At 41.0% G+C, this 26,084-nt stretch overlaps 1 protein-coding gene across 4 annotated transcripts in view; it reads right to left on the reverse strand.

Moving 5' to 3' along the window:
• Window positions 1–8,152: 8,152 nt before the first annotated feature.
• Window positions 8,153–26,084, reverse strand: part of Pik3c3 (phosphatidylinositol 3-kinase catalytic subunit type 3) — a 117,774-nt gene continuing 99,842 nt past the window's right edge. For all 4 annotated transcript variants that reach the window (XM_045135035.1, XM_045135034.1, XM_045135031.1 and 1 more), the window contains 5 exons: window positions 25,947–26,021; window positions 19,343–19,511; window positions 18,207–18,297; window positions 13,140–13,265; window positions 8,153–8,647 (listed from right to left, as the gene is read on the reverse strand). In XM_045135035.1, the coding sequence (XP_044990970.1) occupies window positions 8,633–8,647; window positions 13,140–13,265; window positions 18,207–18,297; window positions 19,343–19,511; window positions 25,947–26,021 (476 nt within the window). In that variant the 3' untranslated portion in view covers window positions 8,153–8,632. The remainder of the gene's footprint in view (window positions 8,648–13,139; window positions 13,266–18,206; window positions 18,298–19,342; window positions 19,512–25,946; window positions 26,022–26,084) is intronic.

Genomic DNA, 26,084 nt, shown 5'->3' on the forward strand with positions numbered 1-26,084 from the left:
GATCATACTCAGTGAACCCACACAATCACAGAAAGACAAATGCCACATGGTCTCACTCATCCCTGGTTCCTAACCTGGACCAGCTCAAGTTGCTGACATACCTGACAGGCAACTCGAGGCCCAAACAGTAGGGATGGAAGTGTTTTGGGGAAGTGGAAAACAAACACAAAACCAAATCCAAAATGAACTGGTACCATAGAAACCTTTCTCCTTGAAGACAGACTAAAAGATATAACCCTCAACTGAAGTAAGGGGGGACCACCTGAAAAGAAGGGCCCTAGAGAGGGTGAGGTGAAGTTTAAACTTAATTTTTTTTTTTTTGGTCTCTGGCCTGTAACTCACAGTACCAGAAATAGGTTGCTACCCACAATGAGCTGTTGGTCAGAGACCCACAAGGTCCCCATAATCAAGATAGTCTGTCAAAGCACTTGATTACCTGCCTAAGGCAAAAACAAAACAAAACAAAACAAAACAAAAACTACAACAACAACAACAAAAAACCTCTCACGTCTTTGAATAAGAGGGGTTACATACATCAAATTCTTCCAAAATTAATAATGCTTATCCCAATTAAACTATGCTGACTTCACTCTCCACTGGAAAATCTGTTCTTTTTCATAAGGTAGTTAACCCTCACACTTCAGTCAAGCCACAGCTAAAACCACAGATGAACTGGAGAAATGAGCAAGAGTGCTTCTTCCATGGTGAATGTGATAATCAGTGCCAGGGTGTAGGAGACAGACCCTGAGGATATTCAACACTTAACAAAGCAGAGGCTCCTAAGAGCTCATCTTTGAAGTAGACTTAAAACTCACCCTCCATGGCTCAGCGAAGTTTGCGGAAGAGGGGCAGAAAGATGGTAAGAGCCACAGGTTGAGACATCATGCCCAGAGACACTGCCTCCCCCAAAACTGACTGCTGCTCCCACAATGCATAATCCACAATCCCAAGGGGAATACCTGCAAACTCAGAGGCGGGTCTCCAGTGGGATGGGTGCAGGGATGAGGGAAAACAGGGTACTGAAACATGATATATCCAAACAAAATATGTTGTTAATAATAACAAAATTAAATTAAAAAAAAAAAAACCTTTCTGGGAACACCCTCAGAGAAGATGCAGAACTGTGCTTCCATGGGAATTCTCAATCCAGTCAATGTGGCAGGGAAGATGAACCATTACAGCCGCTTGCTTATTCAGTGTGTGTGTGTGTGTGTGTGTTTACTACTTATTTCATGATCCTTTCACAATTCTTTGGACTTCTATTAAGAGTCCAGACAAGGCAGCAGAAGGGTTTAAATTTACTCAAGCATTTTTTTTTTTTTTTTTGGTAAAACAAGCAGTGAAGAAAATTTCTTAAGGTCTTAATTATTCAAGCTATTCTTATCCCTAGTCCAAGAAGTTATTCTTGGTCCATTTAATGTAACTACTATTAAATTATCTTTTCACAGAAGTAATACATCTTACATTCATTTTATTTTTGACATTTCAAAGCATTAGAATGAGAGAAAAAGCTTGCTGAATGGTACTGAAAAACACAGGTGAACATTTCCATGAAATGTATGATGGGTTATACCCTAAAGAAAATGCACTTAGGCACCTTACACATAAATGCCTAGGAGCATTATATTAATACTACAGCAGTAAATATCTCACAATGACAGTTTAATTAAAGATTACTGTCACATTAAAGAGACATATAAAAACAAAGCTAACAATTAACTGTCACCTTGATGGAAAATCTTCAATGAAGACCAGTAATCCCTTTAGAAAATTAAAAACAAACTGCCTTATAGTTTAATAAGTCACTATATTGCTGTAGAAGAATAAAGACATCAGTAGCTTTAGCAGAAAAGACCTTCCACTGGCCCAAAAATAGATTCAACATAGACCTTGGTGAACAGTTCCAACACTTTACGCAGCTGTCAGAGGTACCTGTCACAAGTACTTCATGCAAACTTAGTGCTCTATGGCTTTGTGCCTTCTTCATACCTTGTAGAAAATAAGACATTAATAAGCTAGAGAGATTAATTAGCACTTTTAAGCTTTCTGGAAATACTGTACCACTATCATCTCCAAGAAAACAGATAGAATTCTAAATAGCTCTTAGTTTTCAACTGTTATAAATTACAGCTTATATTTTAGCCAGAAATTCTTTAAGGATTTCACATAATCCGTATCCTCTTCCAGGGTCCTCTCATATCATTACGATGTTTCTTCAGAAACTGCAGAATCTTCTAACTTGAGCCTCTGGGGATTAGCTTGCTTGCAAAGCCTGCTGGCCCAGATTCAATTTCTCAGCCACCTACTTAAATTGGATGCAAAAAGTGGCTCATACTCAGTGTATTCGGTGGTGACACTGGGTCTAACCTAACATTTTAAAGGCTTCTGCAGGGGCAGGCTGTGGTTTTTCACCCAGGTGCCCCTTGTTCAGGAAACTCAGGGCTGGGAAAAAAAAAAATCCAGAACAAATCACCCACCCCTTGGAATTCTCCACATACTAGCATTCTTTCTTCTAAATGGTTACCACAGCAACACTGTTCAAGATTCTAGTTCAGTTAACATTCTATGCAGCCTAAACCTCAAATCCCTGAGAAAGGTACAGGTTTAATTTAAATCATGGTCAAGACATTGCCAGGGTTTTGTGTAAAAATATTCACTGGGCTCAATGAGACTTAAACTTGGGAAGTCAGGCGTCACTGAGACCTGGAACCCAGGTCAGTACCTTTCAAACTTTGTGGAATGAGGCCAGCACACTTCTTAGTCACAGCCTTCTCCAGTTGACGGTCACTTCATTTGTTCCATTTCTTGGTTATCATGAGTCACTGTTTACATGTACGCAGTCTGGTGCAACGCATGGTGCAGGCCGTGACACCAACGGTATGAAGGTAGACGCTTCCAGAGGATGACAGTGCTAGCTTGAGCCACAAAGGAAGTGACAGGCCAGCCACAGCTAGAGTGAAACCTTTGTTGTGGATGGATATGCCTCCTCCTATGTCCCCTTCAATCAATCTCAACCATGCTGGGCTCAGTTCTTATTCTCTGGAAGGAGAAGAATCACATCCTGGCACAGATGGAACAACAAAGAGCAAAGTCTATTAGCAGGTGAGAGAGCTGAGTCAGAATGTGCAGACCCCAGCACGAAGGGTGGACTGACCTGGGCAGTGACAGCAAAGGGGGTGCCTGTAGTGTCTGCACTTGGAATCTTCTAGTTTTCAGCATTCAGTATCTACATAAATGCCAGATGTGGTGGCATGCAACTGTGACCACAGTGCTAGGGAGGTGAAGAGTGCAGGATTGCTGAAGCTTGCTGGCCAGCTACCACAGCCTAAGTGGTGATCCCCAGGGCTTTCAGTCTGAAGCTTTCTCTTTCTTTCTTAAGTAGATCTTACAAATAAAAGTCAAGACTGAAACTCATATTAGCAAAATACTTTGTGTTATAATCTAAGCAATTGTCTAAAAGAAGTTCAAAAAGGAAACCGTAAGAACTTAAAAAATTCTCCATCCAACAAAGTATCAGAAGCAGCATTAAATTAAAAGAACATCTTGAGATATTGAACTACTTACAAATGACAAAGATCCACATTCTCTGTACCACTGAGATTACATATATAAAGAGGTAAACAATATTCTAATAGAGAAATTGTCCCAAAAGAAGCAATACAACACATGTATGTACATATAACATATAGATACATAATGTCTTTGTATTTATAAAATGCTCAAATGCTGGATAAAAAATGAAATGTTGTTTTGGTCAAACATACAGATAAATTTCACTTTCTTTTCTCTGTGATATGAGGCTGCTCACATACATATGCGTGTGCATGTATGTGGAGGCCAAAGGACAAGCTTCAGTGTTATCCTGAGGTACCCTGCCTATCCCTTTTAGAACAGGGTCTCTCATTGGCCTGGTGGTGCCACTAGGAAGTGGTAGAACCCATAAGAGATACAGTCTACTGGGAGGTCTTTAGGTCATTGGTGATGTGCCTTCAAAGATGGTGGGAACCTGATGCTCTCCTTGTCCTCAGTCACGTTCTGCCCAATGATGCTACCACGTCTAGCATTTATGTGAGTACTCAAGTTAGGTCTTAGGCTTTCTTTGAAGCCACCCTTCCCTACAGTTCATTCTACTAGAATCAGATGCAGGAAAATGCATGAAGGTGTAACATCTCACAAGGCTGTGAAGGTTACTGCGGGAAAGGGCAAGGGTGCCTTCTGCCTGTGTTCAAGGAGGGGCCCCATGGGAGTGGGCAGGGCTTACTTACCTGCTACTCTATTCCCCAGAGCCCTGTCCTTCCTCCTACCTACCGGCCTGCTGCAAGCCTAGGTTTTCCTACACCATCATTTTAACCCTAACTTACTTTTAACTTTAACAACCTTGAAAACAAAAGATTAATAAAAAATAAGATAATTTAAAAAGAACATTACAAGGAAGTCCTTATGGGGACATGTTTTTATTTTTCTTGGGTAAAATCCAAGGAGTAAAATTGCAGTACTGTATGTTAAGTTTCTACTAAATTAAAAAAATATATATATATCAAAGACAGCCGGGCATGGTGGCGCACACCTTTAATCCCAGCACTTGGGAGGCAGAGGTAGGAGGATTGCCATGAGTTCAAGGCCACCCTGAGACTACATAGTGAATTCTAGGTCAGCCTGAGCTAGAATGAGACCCTACCTTGAAAAAAAAAAAAAAAAAATCAAAGCCAGATCTTTGAGTTAGGTTTGGAATCAAGCATTGAGTGGGGGAGAAGTCTTTCTCAGAAGGAAGACAGGGATCAAATAAGGATGGCACTCTGACTGTGGGTGGTGAGCCAATGGCAGAAAGAAACATGCTTCTAGTCTGTTTTATTTCATTTTATATTATTTATTTACAAGAAGAGAAAGGCGAGGGAGACAGAGAATAGGCACACTAAGGCCTTTTGCCTGTAAACAAATTCCAGATGCATGAGCCACTTTGTGCATTTAGCTTTATGTGGGTACTGGGGAATCAAACCTAGGCTATCAGGTTTTATAAGCAAGTGCCTTTAACTGCTGAGCCATCTCCCCAGCCCCTACAATCTCTTTTGATTGCATAATGTTATGGACCTGGGGAGCCAGTGCCAGGGAGAAGCAAATCCTAAGCAAGAAACAGGCTCCAGCCAGAGTTTGGGTGCCCACCATTTGCTTGGTGTAAACATTTAAAAGTCAGTGATTCTTCTCATTCTCCTTTCTGAATAAAGGTTTACAACTATCTTGTCCATGGCTCTCCACTGGATACTGGGGACATGGAGGCCAGGTATTTTGATTTCTCATTCAGGTTGACCATGAATCAACCTCACAGGCCAGTGTTTGCCCTTACAGATTTCCTATCAGCGCAAAAGTTACTTACTGAGCCTCCTAGGTACCTGCCGCAATCTACACAACATGCTGTGGAGAGGACTTGTGAGGTAATACATTTCTTTCCCTGACAATGAACTAAATTATGCCCAGCGGATTATAGCCCAGGTGTTGTGGCTGGATTTCCAGTGTGACAGCACACACGAGTCTTTTGTATAGTGTCCGTACACTCCTCCAAAGTTGCAGACACCTGCCATGCTGCTTGGCCTCTTCAGAAGTAGCCTGCAAATGCCTGGGAGAGGAGAGGCAAGAGGAAGAACATTCCCAATTTCACGATATGCCAGCTATTAATAACTCCAATTTAGGGAGAGAGAGAGGTCATTAACCACAGGGCCATGCAGACACAGAACCAGAACACCCTTGCAGAAGGGTAAAGACTTCTGGGCCATAGAAAATGACAATATCAATTAGTTTAGGTAAAAAAAAAAAAAATCTCTTAAGAGGATTTACAAAGGTTTTTATCTTTACCATTTCTAAACTGCTTGTATGTTTTACAAAAGTCATGGGTTCATGGGGACAGTACAACACACAGCAATCATGTCATTAAAGGGGGGTTCCAGCTGCTAACCCCACTCTAAAGAGGCAAGTTCACTGATAAGAATTTTGTGACAAATAAACAGTTTGTCATTTTCAGAAACTGTGCTGTAATTAACCTTTATACTTCCAGCCATCTAACATTTAATATATAATGTAAGACAAGGACTATGCAACATTAGTTTGCTCTTATCATCTACTAATATTCCTTTTCTCCATAATATTATGTGGTCAAAATGCTGGACAGCTTAGTCAGAGTTCTAGCCTTAATAGGCAGAATGGGCTGGAAAGATGGGGTGGTGGTTAAAGGTGCTTACTTAAAAAGCCTGACAGCTCAGGTCTGATTCCCTAATGCCCACATACAGCCAGATGTACTAAGTGGCACACACATCTGGAGGTCACTTCAGTGGCAGTTCAGGCCCTGATGTGCCATATTCATTCTCAGTCTCTTTCTCAAATAATCAAATGAGGGAATAAAAGCTATTTTCTTATATCAGAAAGACACGTGGCATACATACCTGAGCCACTTCAAACAGCTCTTGAAGATACAGTTCATATTAAAAAGGAATTTATTGTATACATAATCATACAATCTCACATGGATGTGAAAGTACCTTATGTTCAGTAATAGCATCTGTGATTATGAATATTTGACCAGTTATCCAGATAGCTGCATTTTATTTTTTTCCCCCTAAGCTTTAGGACTGGAGAGATGGCTCAGCAGTTAAGGCATTAGCCAGCAAAACCTAAGGACTCAGGTTTGATTAGTCAGTACCCATTTAACTCCAGAGGTACAAGGTGGTGCATGCATCTAGAGTTAAGTTTTGCAGTGGCTGGAAGCCCTCATTAAAGTATGGATAAGAAGTGACTCTCCAAGGCTCATGAACCATTTTTTTTTTAAATTTCTGTTTATTAGAAAGACAGGGAGAGAGAATATGTGACATGAGGCCAAGGCCTCCTATCAATGCAAACAATCTATAGATGAATGTGCCACTTTGGCATTTGTCTTTTTGTGGGTATTGGGAATTTGAAACTCGGTTGCCAGGCTTTGCAAGCAAGCACCTTTAAATACTTGGCCATCTCCCCAGCCCAGGGACCATTTTTATCTTTTGTTTTATATATTTACAACATAAGATAGCTGTAAATCGTTGTTTAAAAAATAAAAACAGCTTTTATGAGACATGCGTTTTTATTGAGTCCAATTAATGTTGGCTAACATGGTTATCCTTACAAGTGACATCTCATTGTCTTCGATGGCTCACTGTGACGTTCTTGCCTCACTCCCTTACTTGCTCACTTGTCTCTCCTCCTCTATCAGCTGAAGACTGGTTCGCTCTGATCTGCAAGTGCCCTGATGGGTCCTTGGCATACTCCTCCACCACAGTTCACAACTATTCCCAGTGGGGCCCGGTATACATCTCCACCGTGTCACCAAGTCTTCCAGTGAGTCCTGGCACACACCTCTGCCATGTCACATCTTTAATGCTGCTGAACACTATCACATCTATGAAATGGCAGGCTGGGTACATGCCTCAGGGTGCAAGTGGGGCCACACACTGCTGACACCACTTGCCATCCAGTCTACCTGTAGACAAAGGCTTTCTAAAACCAACTCTTCAACTGCAAAAAAATGAGCTATAACATGCAAAATTTTGGGGCCTAGATAGATGGCTTAGGTTTAGGCACTTGCCTGCAAAGCCCAAGGACCCAGGTTCAATTCCCCAAGACCCATGTAACCTAGATGCACAAGGGGGCACATACATCTGGAGTTCGTTTGTGGTGACAAGAGGCTCTGGTATGCCCATTCTCTTTCTCTCCCTACCTGCCTATTTCTCTTTCTCTCTCAAATAAAAATAAAATGGCTTTTTAAAAATATTTTTTGTTTTTTATTTATTTATTTGACAGAGAAAGAGGAAGAGAGAGTGAGAGAATGGGTGTGCCAGGGCCTCCAGCTACTGCAAACGAACTCCAGACACATGCACCACCTTGTGTGTCTGGCTAACATGGGTCCTGGGAAATCAAACCTGGGTCCTTTGGCTTTGCAGGCAAACACCTTAACTGCTAAGCCAACCCTCAATCCCTAAAATGTTTTTTAAATAAGCAAAATTTCAAGAAAATTTTATAGCAAAACAGTATGCAAATTAGTAAAATCAAATGAACAGAAATGGGAACAGGAAGGAAAAGAAAGAAGGAATGATAAAGAGAGGAAAAATCCAAAAAAAAATCCAAAACCAAGATGTTAATCTGTAAGTATTGTCTTATTGTAAAAACATCAGGAAATGACATTTCAGATTCAGAGACTAAAATGTTTTACTGAATCAGCATAAAATTCCCCTAGAATTCCTAGATACATAATATGGAAATAAGATTTTGATAATCTGTACACATTATACAACAAGCATATACAGGATTGTTTAAAACACAGAGACTCACTCTGCAGCCCAGGCTGGTCTTCACCATGTAGCACTCCTGCCTCAGCACCCCAGCAGTGTGAGACTACAGCTATGAACCACCACACTGGGCTCTATATACAGTACTTTTAAACAAATCCTTTAAACCTGTAATTAAGCCACAGCAATCCAAGGAAACAGAATTCAGGCTCTGTAGACCACATGGACTTCTCTTCCTTACTGACTACGCTGATGTCTTCTGGGTACACCAGTTGTGTACAATGTGGTCGTCTTCCTTAGCCAAGTGTCTTGATGGGTCAGACCCACTTTCATTTTCTCCAGTACTATAAAAGTTAGAAACAAATGCAAAATAATTTACTTCACTACTCATCAGTTAAGATAAGTAATAGTCTGTACTTTTAGAACTACTTATAATACGTTACAAAGTATCACTAAGGAACATACAAAGTATCATGACGGAACAACTGAGTACAGGTCCATGATTCCTAGAGTGCTAGGGAGATGGCTCAGTGCTTAAAGGTACTTGCTTGCAAAGCCTGTGTGCTCAGGTCCAATTTCCCAGTACCCACAAAAAGCCAGATGTACAAAGTGGCACATACATCTAAAGTTTGTTTGCAGTGGCAAGAGACCCTGACTGTGACCATTCATTCTCATTCTCTCTCTCTCTCTCTCCTCACAAATAAATTTAAAAATATATTTTCCAAAGAAGCTTACATGAGAAGATGTTTAGGGGAGGAGTGTTTGTTCATGCAAGCTCAAGATGACCCAGTTATTATGTGGAGAGAGAAAGACAGAATACTTGGAGGGGGAGGTGAGTGCTGTGTTGAATGCCATGGAGACAGGAGGGCTGGCAGGGAGGACAGCACGTTTTGCTCTAAGGCCACATTTTAGAGAAATCTCAGTCTGCAGCTCACCCCAGAACACAAATATACTTCCTCCCAAGAGGGGCCTGACAATCAAACCCAAAGCCATTCTGGAGGAGAAGCCCAGCTCAGTATCAGGAGAGCAACGGCATCATGATGAGGTCCTGCACACCACACATGCACTCCTGATTCTGTGAAGTGCTCCCCACTCCTCCTCCCTGAGGAAAACTAAGAGGAAGAAACCTCACTGACAAGCGTGTCTGTGTGTGCAAAGGCCTGTGTGCATGTGAAAGCATGAAGCATGCCAAGGTTCTGACTGATTGGAATCTGCTACAATTTAAACTGGCAATTCTACAAAGAATATGCAAAAATTACATTCAATGCTAGCAGAAGTATGCAATTTCAGAAGCAATGTAAATATTGTTATTACAGGTTGTTCCACAGAAAATAAATTTCCTAAGGATGGGTACTTGGTTGGGCATGGTGGCGCACGCCTTTAATCCCAGCACCCGGGAGGCAGGGGTAGGTGAGTGGCTGTTAGCTTGAGGCCACCCTGGGACAGGTCAGCCAGGGGCTAGGGTTGAAGACATACCTTTAAAAAAAAAAAAGGTCCTTGATATACCTACACATCTACTGGGTACTTGGTGCCTGCTCAGTGGCAAGAACTGGTTTAGTTGGGGTACAACTGAGACCCCAGCGCCCTGCAGTCACACGGAGCACACACGCGCCTGGCCACAGCGCAGTGCACACTGGCAGTGCTGTGAGCACCATGGTGCAGTGGGCACTCACGACACTGCAAGACCACGGAGGCTGCACTCGTGTGTTTACAGCTCAGGTATGGACATGCTATAGAGGAAATACTACTTAGTACTGGTAGCAGGAAATAAACTTATGCTGTGGGGTTTTACAGAAACATTATTAGCAATTACATTTGTTTGAAAACTAGAGCATATTTTATTTTCTACTTGCTGCTCATTTTCCATCATAACCCAAAAAGATACCATATGTCTAGGGAGAAGACTAAAACTTTTAAAGACAAAAATCAACAAAAATCCTTGTTTCTGGGGATGTATGTCCCTTTCCTTTGAAGTGAATCACCTGACATGTGGCTGCTGCAGAGCTGGCTTCTTAATGTAACACACAGGACTAAACATCAAGTAAAGTTCATAAAGAAAAGCATATTTTGTGTACTTAGCAGCAAACAGACTAACATCAGGAAATAGACCTCTCATTTATAGTATTCTACCTACTACCACTGAAAACACCTTGGGGCTGAAGAGATGGCTTAGTGGTTAAAGGGCTTGTCTGCAAAGCCTGAGGGCCTGGGTAGGATTTCTCAGTACCCACATATAGCCAAATGCACAAAGTAGCACACACAGCTGGCGTTTGTTTGCAGTGGCTAGAAGCCCTGGTGTATCCTCCCTCCCTCCCATCCCCTTCTCTCTGTTTGTGTGTGTGTCTCTGCTTACAAATAAATTAGTAAATTAAAGAAATTTCAAGACAAAAAATTTACAAAGTTTATCTAATTTATATAAATAGCAACTTTCAAATAACTGAAACAAAATGAGTTAATATACAGGGCTCACATTCATGACAGGATACAGGAGGAAATGCAGATTGTGGGCAGAATATACCACACAGTTTTCTTCCCTCATTATTTTGTTTTGTTATACGTGCAGACACACACACACTTTCCTATGTGAACGTGTGAATTCCCTTCAGCTAACGGGGTGTGGCATTTACCCGGGAACAAATGATCACAAGGCCCTCTGCCTGGGCCTTGCTCTTCCTCACTAAATGCTACAGGTCCTAGGCAGGGACTCTGCAAGTGGCTGGCATTCATGTGCTGCCAGTTTCAAGATGGAAGTTTTAAGTGTCTTTCATCAAGTCTGCAAAACAATCTGTACCTCTACTGCAGCCTGTACAGAATCAACTGACCAGACAGCCTGGGTACCACACCTGCCTCTCCACAGACACCATCAACCAGTGCAGGACACACCCTGCCTTCTGGGAGATGCCACAAGGACTGGTATCATGGCTGAAGGGACACGCTCTGTGGCCACTATCTTGGGGATGCAACCCGAAGTCTCCTTTAAATTTCTGGGAGTCCTGATGATATAATCTCAAAGACCTAGAAGTATTTTTCAGTGGAATATTTATACCACTAATAGGTGGCGTTGCTAGGCAACACACAGTGCAGGGTTTAATCTCTACTATTCTTACATAATTGAACGATGGGAGAAAATAAGTCTTCTCAACATTTCATAAAAGGTACATTTGGCAATTCTTTTTTTAAAAAATATAAATCCTGTGCTTAATACCTAGGGCTTTTGTTAATATGTAATGGTTTAATCTACGTTTTTTAAAACAAACTTAGATAAGCAATCTACATGATCAATTGGAACACACTAAAATGATCATGAGTCAATTACCAAATGCAGTCAGTACCACTTGTGACACAAGTCAAACTGGTCCTGAGAACCAGAGTGTGAACACAGTTTATTAACAATCAAACTTAGATAACTGAAAAAAGTCTATGCATATGATATGTAAATTGTAAGGAGAAAATAAACTTTCTCACAGATTGTGAGAAAAAGAAAACTACAATTTTACAAGCTGAAAAGATTACTTTTACTTTGATACTGTTTCACTTGCATGACAGGAATGGTATAGATGAACATATCAGAGAATCCTGAAAAAACACCGTATTACGTATCTCTGGATACAGAACATGGGGTTCTAGTGAGCAAGAGCTGAAGGGGGCAAGAAAAAGTGCTAGTGGCAGTCTTCTCATCTATGAACTGGGACAAGCTGAAACCACACCTACACGTTACAGTACGGAGGGCAGAATACAACAATGAGGAGCAATTCAAGTCAACAGCCAACTGCTGCTGGGAGAACTCCCGAGATGAGGCGCTCGGCAGCAACACTAACATCACTGAAATCTTGCTTGCATTAACATACTGTTAACTGAACAGGAGAAAAATCAACAAGTATAGCACAAGGAGAATCCACAGAAGCGGGAAATGAAACGGAAAAAGACCCTCTGCTATAGAACTCTAAAGACAGTGTTATCAGAAGTTTCCAACTTTCACTTACTGCAGCTGGATAAGCTTAAAACAAGAGAGGAAGGTGTCAGGGCTGGAGAGATGGCTTAGTAGTTAGGCACTTGTCTGTGAAGCCTAAGGACCCTGGTTTGAGGTTCGATTCTCCAGGACCCATGTAAGCCATATGCACAATGTGGCATGTGCATCTGGAGTTCATTTGCAGTGGCTGGAGGCCATGGTGCACCCATTCACTCTCTCTCTTTCTCTCTCTGTTAATCTCAAATAAATAAAATAAAATAAAAAAATAGAAAAGAGTGGAAAGTGTGTACACAGAAGGATGGGCATGTTTCCTGTGCACCCAACAGCAGTGGTGAGCAGGGTACTGAGGACTAGAGCTGGCTTCACAAACGCTGGGCTCGGGTCAGAACACCTGTATTCATGTTTGGGTTCTGTCCCAGTTGGTCCATGGTTTTGGGTAAGCTGCATCTTTCTGGGCCTGGTTTTACTGTAACTCTAGAATACTTTGCTATGCTGCCCCTAGATCAGCCTAGCTTGTGCTTCAGCCTGTATCCCGCAGGAGGGCTGCAGCCCCTCATTACACTTCAATAAAGAGTCTGTCTGTTGAGATCACATCTGGTGTTTTCCTTTGCTTTGCTCTTTCACTTTCCTTACACAGAGAACCATGAGTTTGCTGGAGTTTATAGGTCAGAGAGCCACAAGTATACTCAGCTGTTTAGTTATTCCCTGGAAGATGGATGCTTCAGAATTGATAGGATTTCAACATGTTTGCTTCATTCACTGCTAAGATGGCAGTTGAAAAAGACAGTGTCTCTTTGGGGATTCAGTAGAACCCGGCAAGGGTAAAAGAAGCATAAGACCCCTGAGAGCTCACCTGACAAACTCACCTGGGCAAACTTGTGGATCTGCTCCACCACGGCAGCAAACAATGCATGGACACTCTCATCGATGAGACTCTGCATGTAGTGCACTGCCTCCTCGTCAGACAGATCCAGACGAAACTTGTCCTGGACCTGGGAACAACCATCAACACTGCCTTTTTAATGAAACAAATCACAAATGTGTCCTGGAGAGAAACAAACTGACACAGACATCATTAAATATCCTCAGTCATTTCTGTCATCTGAGTTCTAATTTATAAAAGGAGTTTCGGAGCAGGAGAGGTGGCTTAGTGGTTAAGGTGCTTGCCTGCAAAGTCCCAAAACCCACAGAACCCAGATACACAGGATGGTGCATGCATCTGGAGTTCGTCCCCTCCCCCACCCCCCCACTGCCGCTTTCTCTCTCTCAAATAAATAATTTAAAAATAAAATGAATTTGCAACAGCATTTTTTTTGAGTAGACAATTTTACTGCTTTCTTTTCACTCAAAGAAGTGCTTAACTTTCTTTAATGTTTCACATGGAGAATTCATGTATGATTGAAACAGAAATATTTATACTAATTTCTTCATTCTGAGCTGGAAGCAGCAGAGATCACCCTGCCTAACAGCCACAGCTCACAGGACCATCAGTCATTGCAGGAGAAACAGAAAGAGATCTAAGAACATTACTTTTATTGCAGTTCCTGGTGTCCTGGCAAAGGGTCACTTCAAAGTGTCCACAGTTCCCCCAAACAGGGAAATTTTCATTCATATTTAAAGTTATTGCTGACTTTTATTATCACAAAGTACGAAAAAATTTAGTGTATATACATATTTGTAACCATGTCAGTCCATTACTCAGTGAGTACTCTGTACAATATTCCTCTACAGTAGCACTTAGAGGTGCATGCTTGTATAAAGCCTGTCAGCCTAGGTTTAATTTCCCAGAACCCATATAAAACCAAGTGAACAAAGTGGTGCACATGTCTAGAACTGTTACAGCACCAACAGGCCCTTGTGTGTCCACAGGTACTCCTTCCCCCAAATTAAAATTTAAAAAAAAAAATGGGTATGATGCCATAAGCTTATAATCTCTGCATCTAGGAGGTGAAGGCAGAATAAGGAAGATGACAACTTGTCTCAAAAGTACAAAAAGTAAGTAAAACAGTAAAATTAGAAAGTTTTCCTAGTATCATCACAAATGTAATTACCAAAAAGGAACAAATGTGATTCACCTGGGTGAAAAGGAAAGTTTCAATCTGAGTATTGTTTTCTTGCTGAGTTCATTTATTACTTGAGCTGTATTAGATTACAAAAAATTGCTTAGTGTAATAAAAACTAGAATTTAGAAGAGCAATTCAAAATGTGATAAAAACCATATCTCCACTTAACTGTTGCTAAAAGAAAATCTACCTTCAGATTATTTTGAAATAAGACACATGACTACCATTTAAAAAAAGCCTTGCATCTCTCAAACAGCATCCAAGAGGATATTATGGTCTGTGTACTTATTAATCTTATAGGAACCAAGACTAACTTAATTTTGCAGGCCATCTGAAATAGCTAACCTACAGTTGCATGCAATATACTTATTTTTTGTTTTAACATTTAAGTAAGAATTCAATTTAGGAGGAATGAATGCCTGCATATATTTTTCAACAAAAAACAGTATTACTTTAAATCACTCTGGGTAAATGTATTACTGCAACATTACCTAAAACCACTCAGGGTAAATGCACTACAGGAGTTTAAGTTCTTTTTTCATTACAGAAGTAAAAGAAACAGGAAGAAAAAGCACCCACTGTTAAGTGGTTGTGTTTTTATGTTGATCCATTAAGCTCCTTCTCTTCACTCCCCTGCTTTCTTTTTCCTGAACACGGTACTACAATACTCCATTCCCTTCCATCCCCCGCAGTGCGCTACAGCGGTCATCAGGAAATCTGACTTGTGTGCCACAGGCTTGTAAGATGTCTCCTTTGGAACGTCTCTTAAAGAGAGGTCTCTCCAGGCCACATTTGATGTTTGCAACACCACTGCCAACTCCAAGTGCCACCTCCCTTACTGTTTCTAACATGACCTTGCTCTAGTAAACTGGGTGGTTTACCCACTCAATCCTGCCTCTTGTCTATTTGCCTTATGACCAGATAAGTTCTATGAGGCATGTAAGTGTTATTCTATTTATTTCTTTAACATGAACACTACAGCATTACTTGAGATAGAATAAACATCACAAAAGCACACTTAGGGTATGAGTGGCAAACAAAAGAATCCATGGGAACTCAAAGTGCAAATCTGAACTGCTGTAGAGACCCGAAGTGTACAGTGTAACAGTGGCAGCAGTATCCACACTGATTAGCCAGCCAGGATCCAAAGTAAACTTTTAATGCTTGTTACATATGGGTGGTGGGAGATGGATGTGATTTATGCATTAGCAATTCTGCTTTTTTTGTGATACTATGTCTGCCACTGTATAATCTGCAGTGGCCTAGAATGTTATGTAAGCCATGCCAGCTTGGAAGTCACAATCCTATGCTTGGTTTACAGGTGTGCACTGCCACCTGTGCACGTGAAAAGTGAAAGTGTTTATTTTTATGTGAATTCAGTAGCTCACATACATGCTTTTTAATATGTGTAAGGACCATACATATTGTACCTATATATTAAATTTGTACAATGCATTTCCTCATTGTGAGACATTATTTAATTCCTGTGCTTTGGTTATACTACCATGGCACTTATTATATTGGTATGTATTATTTTCATTAGTCTGCCCGGAGGAGGCCTTTGCTCTAAGGAACTGGATTTAGATGAAGGCAGAGTTTGAGTAAGCCTCTTGCAGAAGTGAGCACACTGACCTGCAACTGCCTGACGTTTGTGGTTGCAGATGGTACAGTTCACCTCTTGACCTGCAGGGAGACAAAGCTTCTCACCATGCAAGCAGGCCTCAGGTGGGTACCTCAACCAGGAGCTGGACACACCTCTATAACCAAAACTGCACTGTGGAAAAGCACACAGATTTATCTGTAATATGGACTGTTTTACATACACAGGGACCCCCAGTAATTGATGGTGTAGTGGAACAGGGACAGCGTATATATTACACCTCATGTCTGATGAAGGCATGAGGGGCTGAGAAAATTATGGCTGGACAAATAAGCAGTGTGCTCCCCTGGTACAATCTGAGAAAAATATAGAAAATACAGCCTCTACAGATACACACTGAGTGATCCCCTGAATACAGAAGAGTATAGCCCCAACACACATGTACACACTTACACATATCACACACACACAAGCACATGCACACCAACAGACATACACAAAAACAAAAAAAAATCAAAAAGCAAACAAATCATTTATACAATGCACTTTTGAGGAAAATCATAACAAAATGCCCATTTTTCATATTTATTCAATCAAATCTGGAATTAAAGTGCTAGGATCATTAGGCCAAAGATAAATAAGCCTTTGTCATCAGATGAACTGTGAAAGGTGGCTGGATACCAACGTGGCTTTTGTAACTTCCCAAAACAGGAAGTGATGACAGAAGCTCTAACAAGAATGGCAAAAGACTACCTTGACAGAGAAATGAACTAACTAAACTACTCAAGTTTGAGAAATGCTGCTACAACCTTCATAACTGACTTCTGAGCATCTCCAGCCCAGGAAGAATGCATGCTGACAGACAGATGAACCACTAAGAAGATCCTGGTACAGCGGATACCACAGAAGTAAAGGCAACATTGAAGCTTGTGGGGTCAATGATCACAGCTCACAATGTTCCATTCCAATTATGGTTCTCGATGGATTAGAGGAAGTCAATAAAATATAAATAAAATGAAGAAATAGTACATGCCAAAAATCAACATGGTAAGCAGTCTATTTCTTATTGAAATAGAAGAAATTTTATTGAGCAATGCTGGGGGATTAAAGAAATGGAAAATGTGGGGTTGGTGAGATGGCTTTGTGGTTAAGGCACTTGCCTGTGAAGCCTAAGGACCTAGGTTCAACTCCACAATACCAACATAAGCCAGATGCACAGGTGGCACATGCATCTGGAATTTGTTTTCAGTGGCTGGAGTCCCTTGTGTGCCCATTCTCTTTCTATATCTCTGCCTCTCTGTCTCTCACTCTCTTGTTCCAATAAATAAATAAATTAATTAATTAATTAATTTTAAAAAAGAAATGGAAAAAGCAAGTGACTCATTTACCAAAAAATAAGAGGAATACTTTTCTTAAAGGGAATAATTTTCTTAAATGCTAATAAAATTTATGCATTTAAATCCCTCTGCATGCTAAGCATGTGTAAGACTAAGCAAATGAGATTAGCATCATTCACATTCAATCACAGAGCTATCTAGTGGTCTAAAGTCAGTTACATAAAACAGGACTTTTTGCATGGATTATTACTTTCAAACAGAAGAGCAACTCTACTGCCCTCTGGTGACCTTACACTTCCAAGGTGACAGGCTTCAGTCTCTCATGGAACTTCAATATTGATAACCATACCAATTGTTAACACATCTGATGTTACCTTGGTGGAAATAAAACACTTTACATATATCCACACCACTAGTAAGAAAGAAAAATTAGTTCAGATGAAAACCTTCAAATTGGCCACCTTTTCTCACAATACTTGTTAGAGTTCAAGGTAAGACTGCTCACCCCCAGAACAGCTTTATCTCTTGTTCTCTTTGCAGGATGCATTAACCAAGCAGGACTCAGCCCCAAAGACACAGTAACACTCCAAAACCAGGGGTGTGGAAAGGAAGGATAAAGAGGACGGTTTTCTATATGATATGACAATCTCAGCATGTTTCCCCTGATCAGACATCTTACTGGAAAATTAAAAGGAAGACAGGTGACCCTGTGTAACAGTGAGCCACCTCTTCAGATAAATAACCTTGCGAAGTGGCCATGGCTATGAACAGGAAAGGGGCAGAAAGGTCCACCAGAGAGGTCTGGAGAGGGTTGTTTCTGAAATGTGGCCAAAACCAGACAAAAGGTCTCTTTAGTGGGTAAAAAAAAGAGAGACGTATTATTAAAAGCCTTACGTGAAATGTAGTCTGATATCGGAAGATGTACAAAATTACCTTTTTTACAGTTTTATCTGGTTCAAGAGCAATATCTGGGATGTTTGCATCAACCATCAAGGAAAACAGGTTCAAAATCAGGTTTGAATACCTACAAGAGAGAAAAGAAGCAAGGAGTTGGGAGTTTCATATTTCTTTCTCACATAAAGAAACCTCAACCATGGAACCTGGAACCCGGGGGTGGCTCCTCCCGTGGAAAGGAGAAGGTAAGAGAACTTAGCAGTTCTCAATGGAAGCAGTACTCCAGGGCTTCATACACTGCACAGAATAAACTTGTAGCAATTATATAATAATGACATTCCCTTCATTTTACAGTTTCTTGAAATGAGAATAGGAAAGAATCTATTTTTTTCTCTAAATCCTGTTTTTTTTATTTTTATTTTTTAAAATTTATTTATTTGAGAGCGACAGACACAGAGAGAAAGACAGATAGGGGGAGAGAGAGAGAATGGGCACGCCAGGGCTTCCAGCCTCTGCAAACGAACTCCAGACGCGTGCGCCCCCTTGTGCATCTGGCTAACGTGGGACCTGGGGAACCAAGCCTCGAACCGGGGTCCTTAGGCTTCACAGGCAAGCGCTTAACCGCTAAGCCATCTATCTCTCCAGCCCTCTAAATCCTGTTTTATACCACGATTATAACAAGTGCATGCTTTCTTAAGATTACTGTAGTACACCAGAGCTGAAGGAAGAGGAGCGGAAGAATACCATTCTATGAGTCTCTCACAAGTGTCCTCCAGTGATGCCAATGATGACTTAGGGAACCACAGTGACAGGTCCTAAGTGAAGGAAAGATAGTACTATACTGTACAAAACCTGGCCAAGATATCTAAATAATGACATCCTTTGAGTATGCTAGCCTCTGCCAAGAACTAAAGGCGCACGGTCATGCATGCTCCAACTCTTAACCCTCAGAGCAGGAGGAAGAACCTAACTGTTTCAAACACACGTTCGGAGTAAAACCCAGGAAGGTATACACCCACCCACATTCCTCTCCACATTCCTGCCTTACATATTTCAGCTCAGAGTGCTCTTCTCATCTGCTATGACAAAAAGATCTCCAGGTCTGACTTTAAGGATGGATGTCACCAGTGGAAGCTTTGGCAGTAAGCAGTAAACACTTTTAGCACTCGCCTCACCTTCGAAGGTGGAGAAAGGCCGTGTAACACTGCTTTCGGAACTCCTGGTACTGCTCGCTCTGGGTGCCCCCCATTCCTTCCACCATCTCTTTATTCAGCTTCATTGGAGGAGGAAGAGGCTTCGGGTCTCGACCCAAAATATATCCAAAGTCTATGTGGAAGAGTTTGCCTGGACATTGACAAGAATCATGTGTAGAATTAACAAACCAGAAAGGAGATATGGCACATAATCAGTGTACAGATTTCTTCATAAAAACTGGTAGCTTATTAGATTACCTGGTTTGCTACCTCTGATCTAGGAGTGCTCTTCAAAGCATTACCATAAATATTCTTTGAAATAAGAAGCTTAAAATTAACCCATAGTAATATTAATTTAAAAACAGGTTTGGGGCTGGGGAGATGCTCAGTGGTTAAAGGCACTTGCTTACAAAGCCTGCCAGCCTGGGTTCAATGTCCCAGTACCCACATAAAGCCAGATGCCCCAAAGTAGGGCATTTATCTGGAGTTCATTTACAGTGGAAAGACACACACACACACACACACACACACACACAGTCACATATACATACTCCCTGCTTGGGAATAAATAAATACTTAAAAAACACATTGATATTGCTGAAGACTCCACACACTTGGGCTGCAAGGCCACTGAGAAATCCTGCTGGAACCAAGCGGATAACCTTCTCCATGTAGACCAGTTGACAGAAAGCTGGAAGAAGCCATTCTACATGCAGTTCATAAGAGATACCACCAGTGAAAATACTCAACAGTGGATACTGCAAACCTTGTAATTGGCCAGCCAGGCCAAATGAGCCAACAGGTGCATTAGTGGCATGTCTATCATGGTAGAAACCAACTGCCCTCTATTTGGACTGGAGGCCCACTCCATGGGAGGGAATACAACCCCGATACTGAAAACTTAGAACAGGGGTTATCATGAGCCCTAGGTGTGTAACATCCGTTGATGTCTGGATAAATGTATATACAATGCTTTTCAAATTGCACAGTAAACACTTCATCTTAATATTCATACCGTTATATTAATGCTACTCTCACTTTGGGTAGAGAATCTCCTCTTTTCAGACGGCAGTGACCTGGGGATGACTGAGAAGGTATCATAGTGCTGGAAAGAAGTGACTGGAGTACTGAGTAACATCTCGATCACACCTTCCAAGGCTCAGTGTCTAATGCAGAAGAGGTGGTGGAAAGAATGTAAGAGCCAAATGAAGGGTAGGACTCCTTACAACATGCTCCCTCCAGACATAAAATGGCCTGGATATCCATGACCTCACGGTGCCTGACACTACCTACACAGGACCATCGTAAGAGGAGAGGAGGAAAAGATCATGACATCAAAATAAAAGAGAGACTGAATGAGATGGGGAGGGGATATGATGGAAAATGGAATTTCAAAGTGGAAAGTGAGAGGACGGAGGGTATTACCATGGCATATTTTTTATAAGCATGGAAGATGCTAATAAAAATTGAGAAAAAAAATTACATTGAGCCTCATGACATGGAGCAGGCCTTTAATTCCATGACTCAGAAGGCCGAGGTAGAAGGATCACCATGAGTTCAAGACCACCCTGAGAGTACATAGCGAATCCCAGGTCAGCCTGGGCTAGAGGGAGACCCTACCTTGAAAAAACAAATCAACAACAACACAACAACAAAAAGAACCAAAACATTGACTTTATACTTAGGACTCCAGAAACAAAGAGAATCAAAGTCCCAACAACTTTAGAAAAGCAGAAATCAGTCAGCAGTAACTCATGTTAGTGAACCACTATTTATGCAATGCAGCCCACCAATGGAGCCCACTTCTTTTTACTGAAGTATTCCTGAGATGAAATCTTTATGACCACTCTAAAAGAAAAAAATATATTCCTCCAATTTCAAATCAAATCGGAGCCATTTCCACTCATCTGGTCACTCTGTGGCTACACTACTGATGGGCACTGTGAGTCAGGCAGCTTCCATTTTGTAGGCAGCCAGTCAAGGGTACAGGCCCTGCAGAATAAAACACCTATCTGTATGGCCTCACAGGGCACCAAGCAGAGACTCTGATGTCCCTATGACCCAAATTCTAGTTTGTCTAGATTCCATAAATTCCCAATACAGCCTTTCCCTGTCACTCTGTTCAACCTTTTTTCCATGTACAAAGATACATCTTACCATTCCCCACAAAATGCCTTTCCTTTCCTTTTCCCTCTCCCTCCCCTCCTTCTTTCCTTCTTCCCTCCCTCCTTCCCTTAAGTATTTTTCCTGTTGCTTTAGCAATAAACTCAAACATTGTACTGTTACAATGAACCCTGTGCTCACGACTACACTCCCCCACTGCCTCTAGTATCTGCATACAGTTGGTTAGAGCTATTTTCATATATGGTTGATAGTAGAGGAAAGATGAAGTATTCTCCAGCAAGTTTTGAGTAACAAGAAGTAAAACATAAATTCATATAATTCACATTAGCACAGACACTGCAACTAGGGCTTCTGGGGAGATAGATAATAACATACACACACACACAATAAATAAATAAAAACCCACCAATTATAGTCAGGTTGTGCTAAGTGACTTTGTTGCCTTGAATGTGCCCAGGAACTGGGAATCTGCATGCAAGCAACCTGGTTGAATGCTACTATGTAAGAGAGATAAAGGGGCTAAAAATGTACAGTGTGTACGGTACAAAAGACAAGGCCCCGCTGTGTTCAGGGCTCAGTCTTTGAATGTGAATCCACTGAGCCTGTGTTGGTACAAGTAAAGCTGCTTCCTGGTAGAAAAACCTCAGCGTTTTGGCCTTCCTATCTGAGAATCCTGTTACTAGGAGACTGTGAAGGGCCTGGGGTGAGATTAACAATATACATGAATTCAAACCTATGCTATATGTTGTGGTTTAAAGGTAAAATACCCCTCACCTACAACAGACTTGTGAGTTTGAACACTTGGTTCTCAGCTGGCTGTGCTGTTTGAAAAGATTATAGAACATTTAGGAGGAAGAGGCCCACTGGAAGAAGTGGGTCACTGGGGACAGTCCTCAAGGTTTATATCCAGGTATCACTTCCTGTTCATCTTCCGCTTCCCAATAACAGAAGAAATATGAGCAGCTGGTCTCCTATTCCTGCTGGCATGCCTTCCCTGCGAGGATGAAATGTATCCCCTGGCCAACATACAACCTTTGCTTCCTTAAACTGCTTCCTGTCAGGTATTTGGTCACAGCAACCAGTGAAATAACTATAACCCTCTCTACAAGGTCCACTAGACAGATTCCCCTTATTCAATGACTTTAAAATATGACACATTTTTGTTTAATAAGTTCCTGCACCTCTATTTTCAGAGAGCTCATCATAAGTATGTCCCACTCTACCTAGCTTACACTACCTTTTTATAAATCTAGTTTACTGTTGTTATCCTCCAAAAGAATTATGAATGCAATATTAAAATTTAGTATTTCAAGCTGGGCATGGTGGTTCATGCCTTTAATCCCAGCACTCAGAAGGCAGAGGTAGGAGGATCACCGTGAGTTCGAGGCCACCCAGAGACTACATAAAGAATTCCAGGTAGGCCTGGACTAGAGTGAGACCCTACCTCAAAAAACCAAAAAAGAAAAAAATTAGTACTTCATACAGTTATTCTTTATTAAGCAAAACAAATGCCTGATGATTCTGAATAATATAAATTGTACTATACCCTGAGAAAATTTAACATAGTATATTTCAGTTTTAAAATATCAGATTGATCTAAAACACAGAAAAGATCACATTATTTAATCTAATAACTATGTTTCTTAGAAGCCATGCTATACTGCTACAGCGTAACTCAAGAGAAGTCAAAGTGGCAGAACCTTCAGCAGTTTGGGCTCTAAATGTAGGAAAAAGAACTTTTGAAATATATTAACTATTTTCTATCTCTAGCATGATGAATCCCAATAATTCCATAACTCTACAAAAGGAAGGCATGCTTTAAAAAAGAAAAGAAAAGAAAAGAAAACCTCCAGCTCTGCTCTACAGGGAGAATTTCCCAGATTTGACTTTAGAGCTGAGGCATCAACTATTAGGGGAGACTCCTCAGAATCAGGAAAGCAGGAGTTCCCATGAAGCTCAAGGACAGCAGAGGTCAGGACAGAGCTGCTCTGAAAAGTCACCAGTCACCCGACTAGTTCTTCACTCTGAGCTTCCTCACAGCAGCTTCAAAATGGGTCTTCACCAAGGCTCCACTCCCTGACAGTAAGAGACCATTCTCACCACCAGCAGCCCCTGTTAGCACAGACGCTTTAATTTTTCTGTAGTTTGTATACCACGAGCAATGAGCTAGATGTATAGGCATTAGGATATTTCTTCCCCTCAAATTTCCCATAATAAAAAAAAAGATCAGCCAGGCGTGGCGATGCATGCCTTTAATCCCAGCACTCAGAAAGCACAGGTAGGAGGACTGCTGTGACTTCAAGGACACCCTGAGACTATGTAGTAAATTCCAGGGCAGCCTGGGCTAGAGCAAGACTCTACCTTGGGAAACAAAACAAAACAAAAAGAAAAGAAAAAAAAAAGATCAAACAAAAATAAACCTCTCTCAAGGATTAGTATAACTAAATCTCATTTCAGCTCAACCACATTTGATTTCTCTGAATAAACCTCTTAAGGCTTCAGTTTTCCACCCTTGCCACAGTGCAAATATGTAAACTTTTGCTTTTTCAAAGAATGGCACAATAACCCTATAATAAGTAAAATGCTACCCACTAAAAATTTACATTAAAAAAAATGGCACAATTGACCACATGGTCACATACTGACAATGGATTGTGATGCATTTCTTCTACTGTGAATATACAGTGCCCTCTGCTGCAGAGCCGAGTAACTGCCCACTAATATAAACAGTGAAGGCAAAGGGAAACTGCAGGACATCTGAGACCTTTACACATATTTTTCTCTTTATGCAGCGAGTCATTTTATTTCACACCTGACTAGAATTCTCAGCAAGGTCCTGCTCTGTGGCAGCTATGCTCACAGACTAGAACAGTTTGACACCAGCAAGTCCCCAAGACACCAGCCATCCTAGCTCTGTCCCATCTCATACAAAGGAACAGCAGAGATGGCAGAAGAAACCTGACTATATTTACAAACACCCTCAGGCAGAGCAGAATCCACATCCTTGGCCTTCCTTTGCCGGAAAGTGGCACGAGAGACAGGTGTTTTACCTGACGACGAGGAGAAAAATGTTACCTCAGTTGTTGAGATTACAGTTTCCTAACAGAGTAAGAAACTCTCAATTTCAACATGGCAACAACTTTCTATGAAACTCAAACTAAGCAAGGCAAAGTGCTAAATAATATTCAAGGTATTTTTAGTAACAGAACCAAAATATATTTTCTGCAGAAAGTTAAGTCAAAATTTACTTTGTCTAAACTGACATCCATTTAAGGACACTAAAGGCAAACACTCAACTAATGACTATAAAGTTCTGGAAGGTGAGGGATGCATTATACATTTATTTCTGGGAAACAATCAGTCTACTTTGTAAGATGATTTTTTTTTTCTTTTTGTTTTGTGATGTAGGGTCACACTCTAGCTCAGGCTGACCTGGAATTCATTATGTAGTCTTAAACTGGCCTCAAACTTAAAGGCACACACCACCACACCTGGCTTGTAATATAATTTTTAAATGATTTCTTTGGTGTGTTAGTTTTGAACTTCTGTGGAACAAATGCAGGACTTAACAAATCCTATGCTAATGCTTCACCACTAAATTGTGTCACCAGTGATGGGAACTGAGAATTTTGAAAGTTCTTTTCTTGATATATATACTCTCCCTTTTCCTTTCCTGTCCTCCCTCTCTGCCCTTCTTTTGTAATAGAATACTGACTAAACAGCAGGAACAAGGAGTAGGCATGAATAGAGTGTTGCAAGGCAATAAAAACAAACATCTTCAGCCAAAATAAAGAACACAAAGTGATTCAGAGAGGGAGAGAAGACAGGGACTCGGTATAAAGAAAGGAGGCACCTTGTAGAAACAGATATATAGCAGTTGTTATAGCTGTTAAAGTGAGGGAACATACATCTAAGCCTGTCTATACATGTCTGCATCCAATGTCAATCTATCTATTATCCATAATCCACCCATCCACACAACCATCCACCCATCTACTTACCTACCTATCTGGACAGGATGCCATGTAACCCAAGCTGACACTGAACTCTGTATATAGCTGAGGATGACCTTGAACTCTTAATCCCTCTGTCTCCACATCCCAAGTGCTGGGATTACATATGTGTCCCACCACATATCTGTGGAGCTAGTGATTAAACCCAGGGTTTTGCACGTACTAGGCAAGCACCCTATCAACAAAGCCACATCCCCAGACCCACAGGAAACATTTTAAAGACAAAGGAACATTGGATGAAAGCTCCAAAGGAAGACAACAAACATTCAGCTTTCCACAAAAAGCTAGAGCATTTTAGCAGGACAATGAGGCCCTGAGAGTTCTTCCAACACACCCTTTAAAGGGACTCTTTGAAGAATGAATTTTTATCTCCACGTATGTTACTTATTTTGTCAATAAGTAGATTATGGTTATAGAGTAAAAATTGCCACACAGTTGTGATATGTTACCTGTTTTTGTTAACAAAAGGTTATCCAGGTGTCGGTCTCCAACTCCAAGAATATATGTAATGACACAATATCCAGCTGCAAAAGTGATTAAAAAATAAAAAACATATGCAAACCTCCATGTTACATACTCCACACTTC

Source organism: Jaculus jaculus, chromosome 15 (assembly GCF_020740685.1).
Source record: "Jaculus jaculus isolate mJacJac1 chromosome 15, mJacJac1.mat.Y.cur, whole genome shotgun sequence".
Lineage (NCBI taxonomy): Eukaryota > Metazoa > Chordata > Mammalia > Rodentia > Dipodidae > Jaculus > Jaculus jaculus.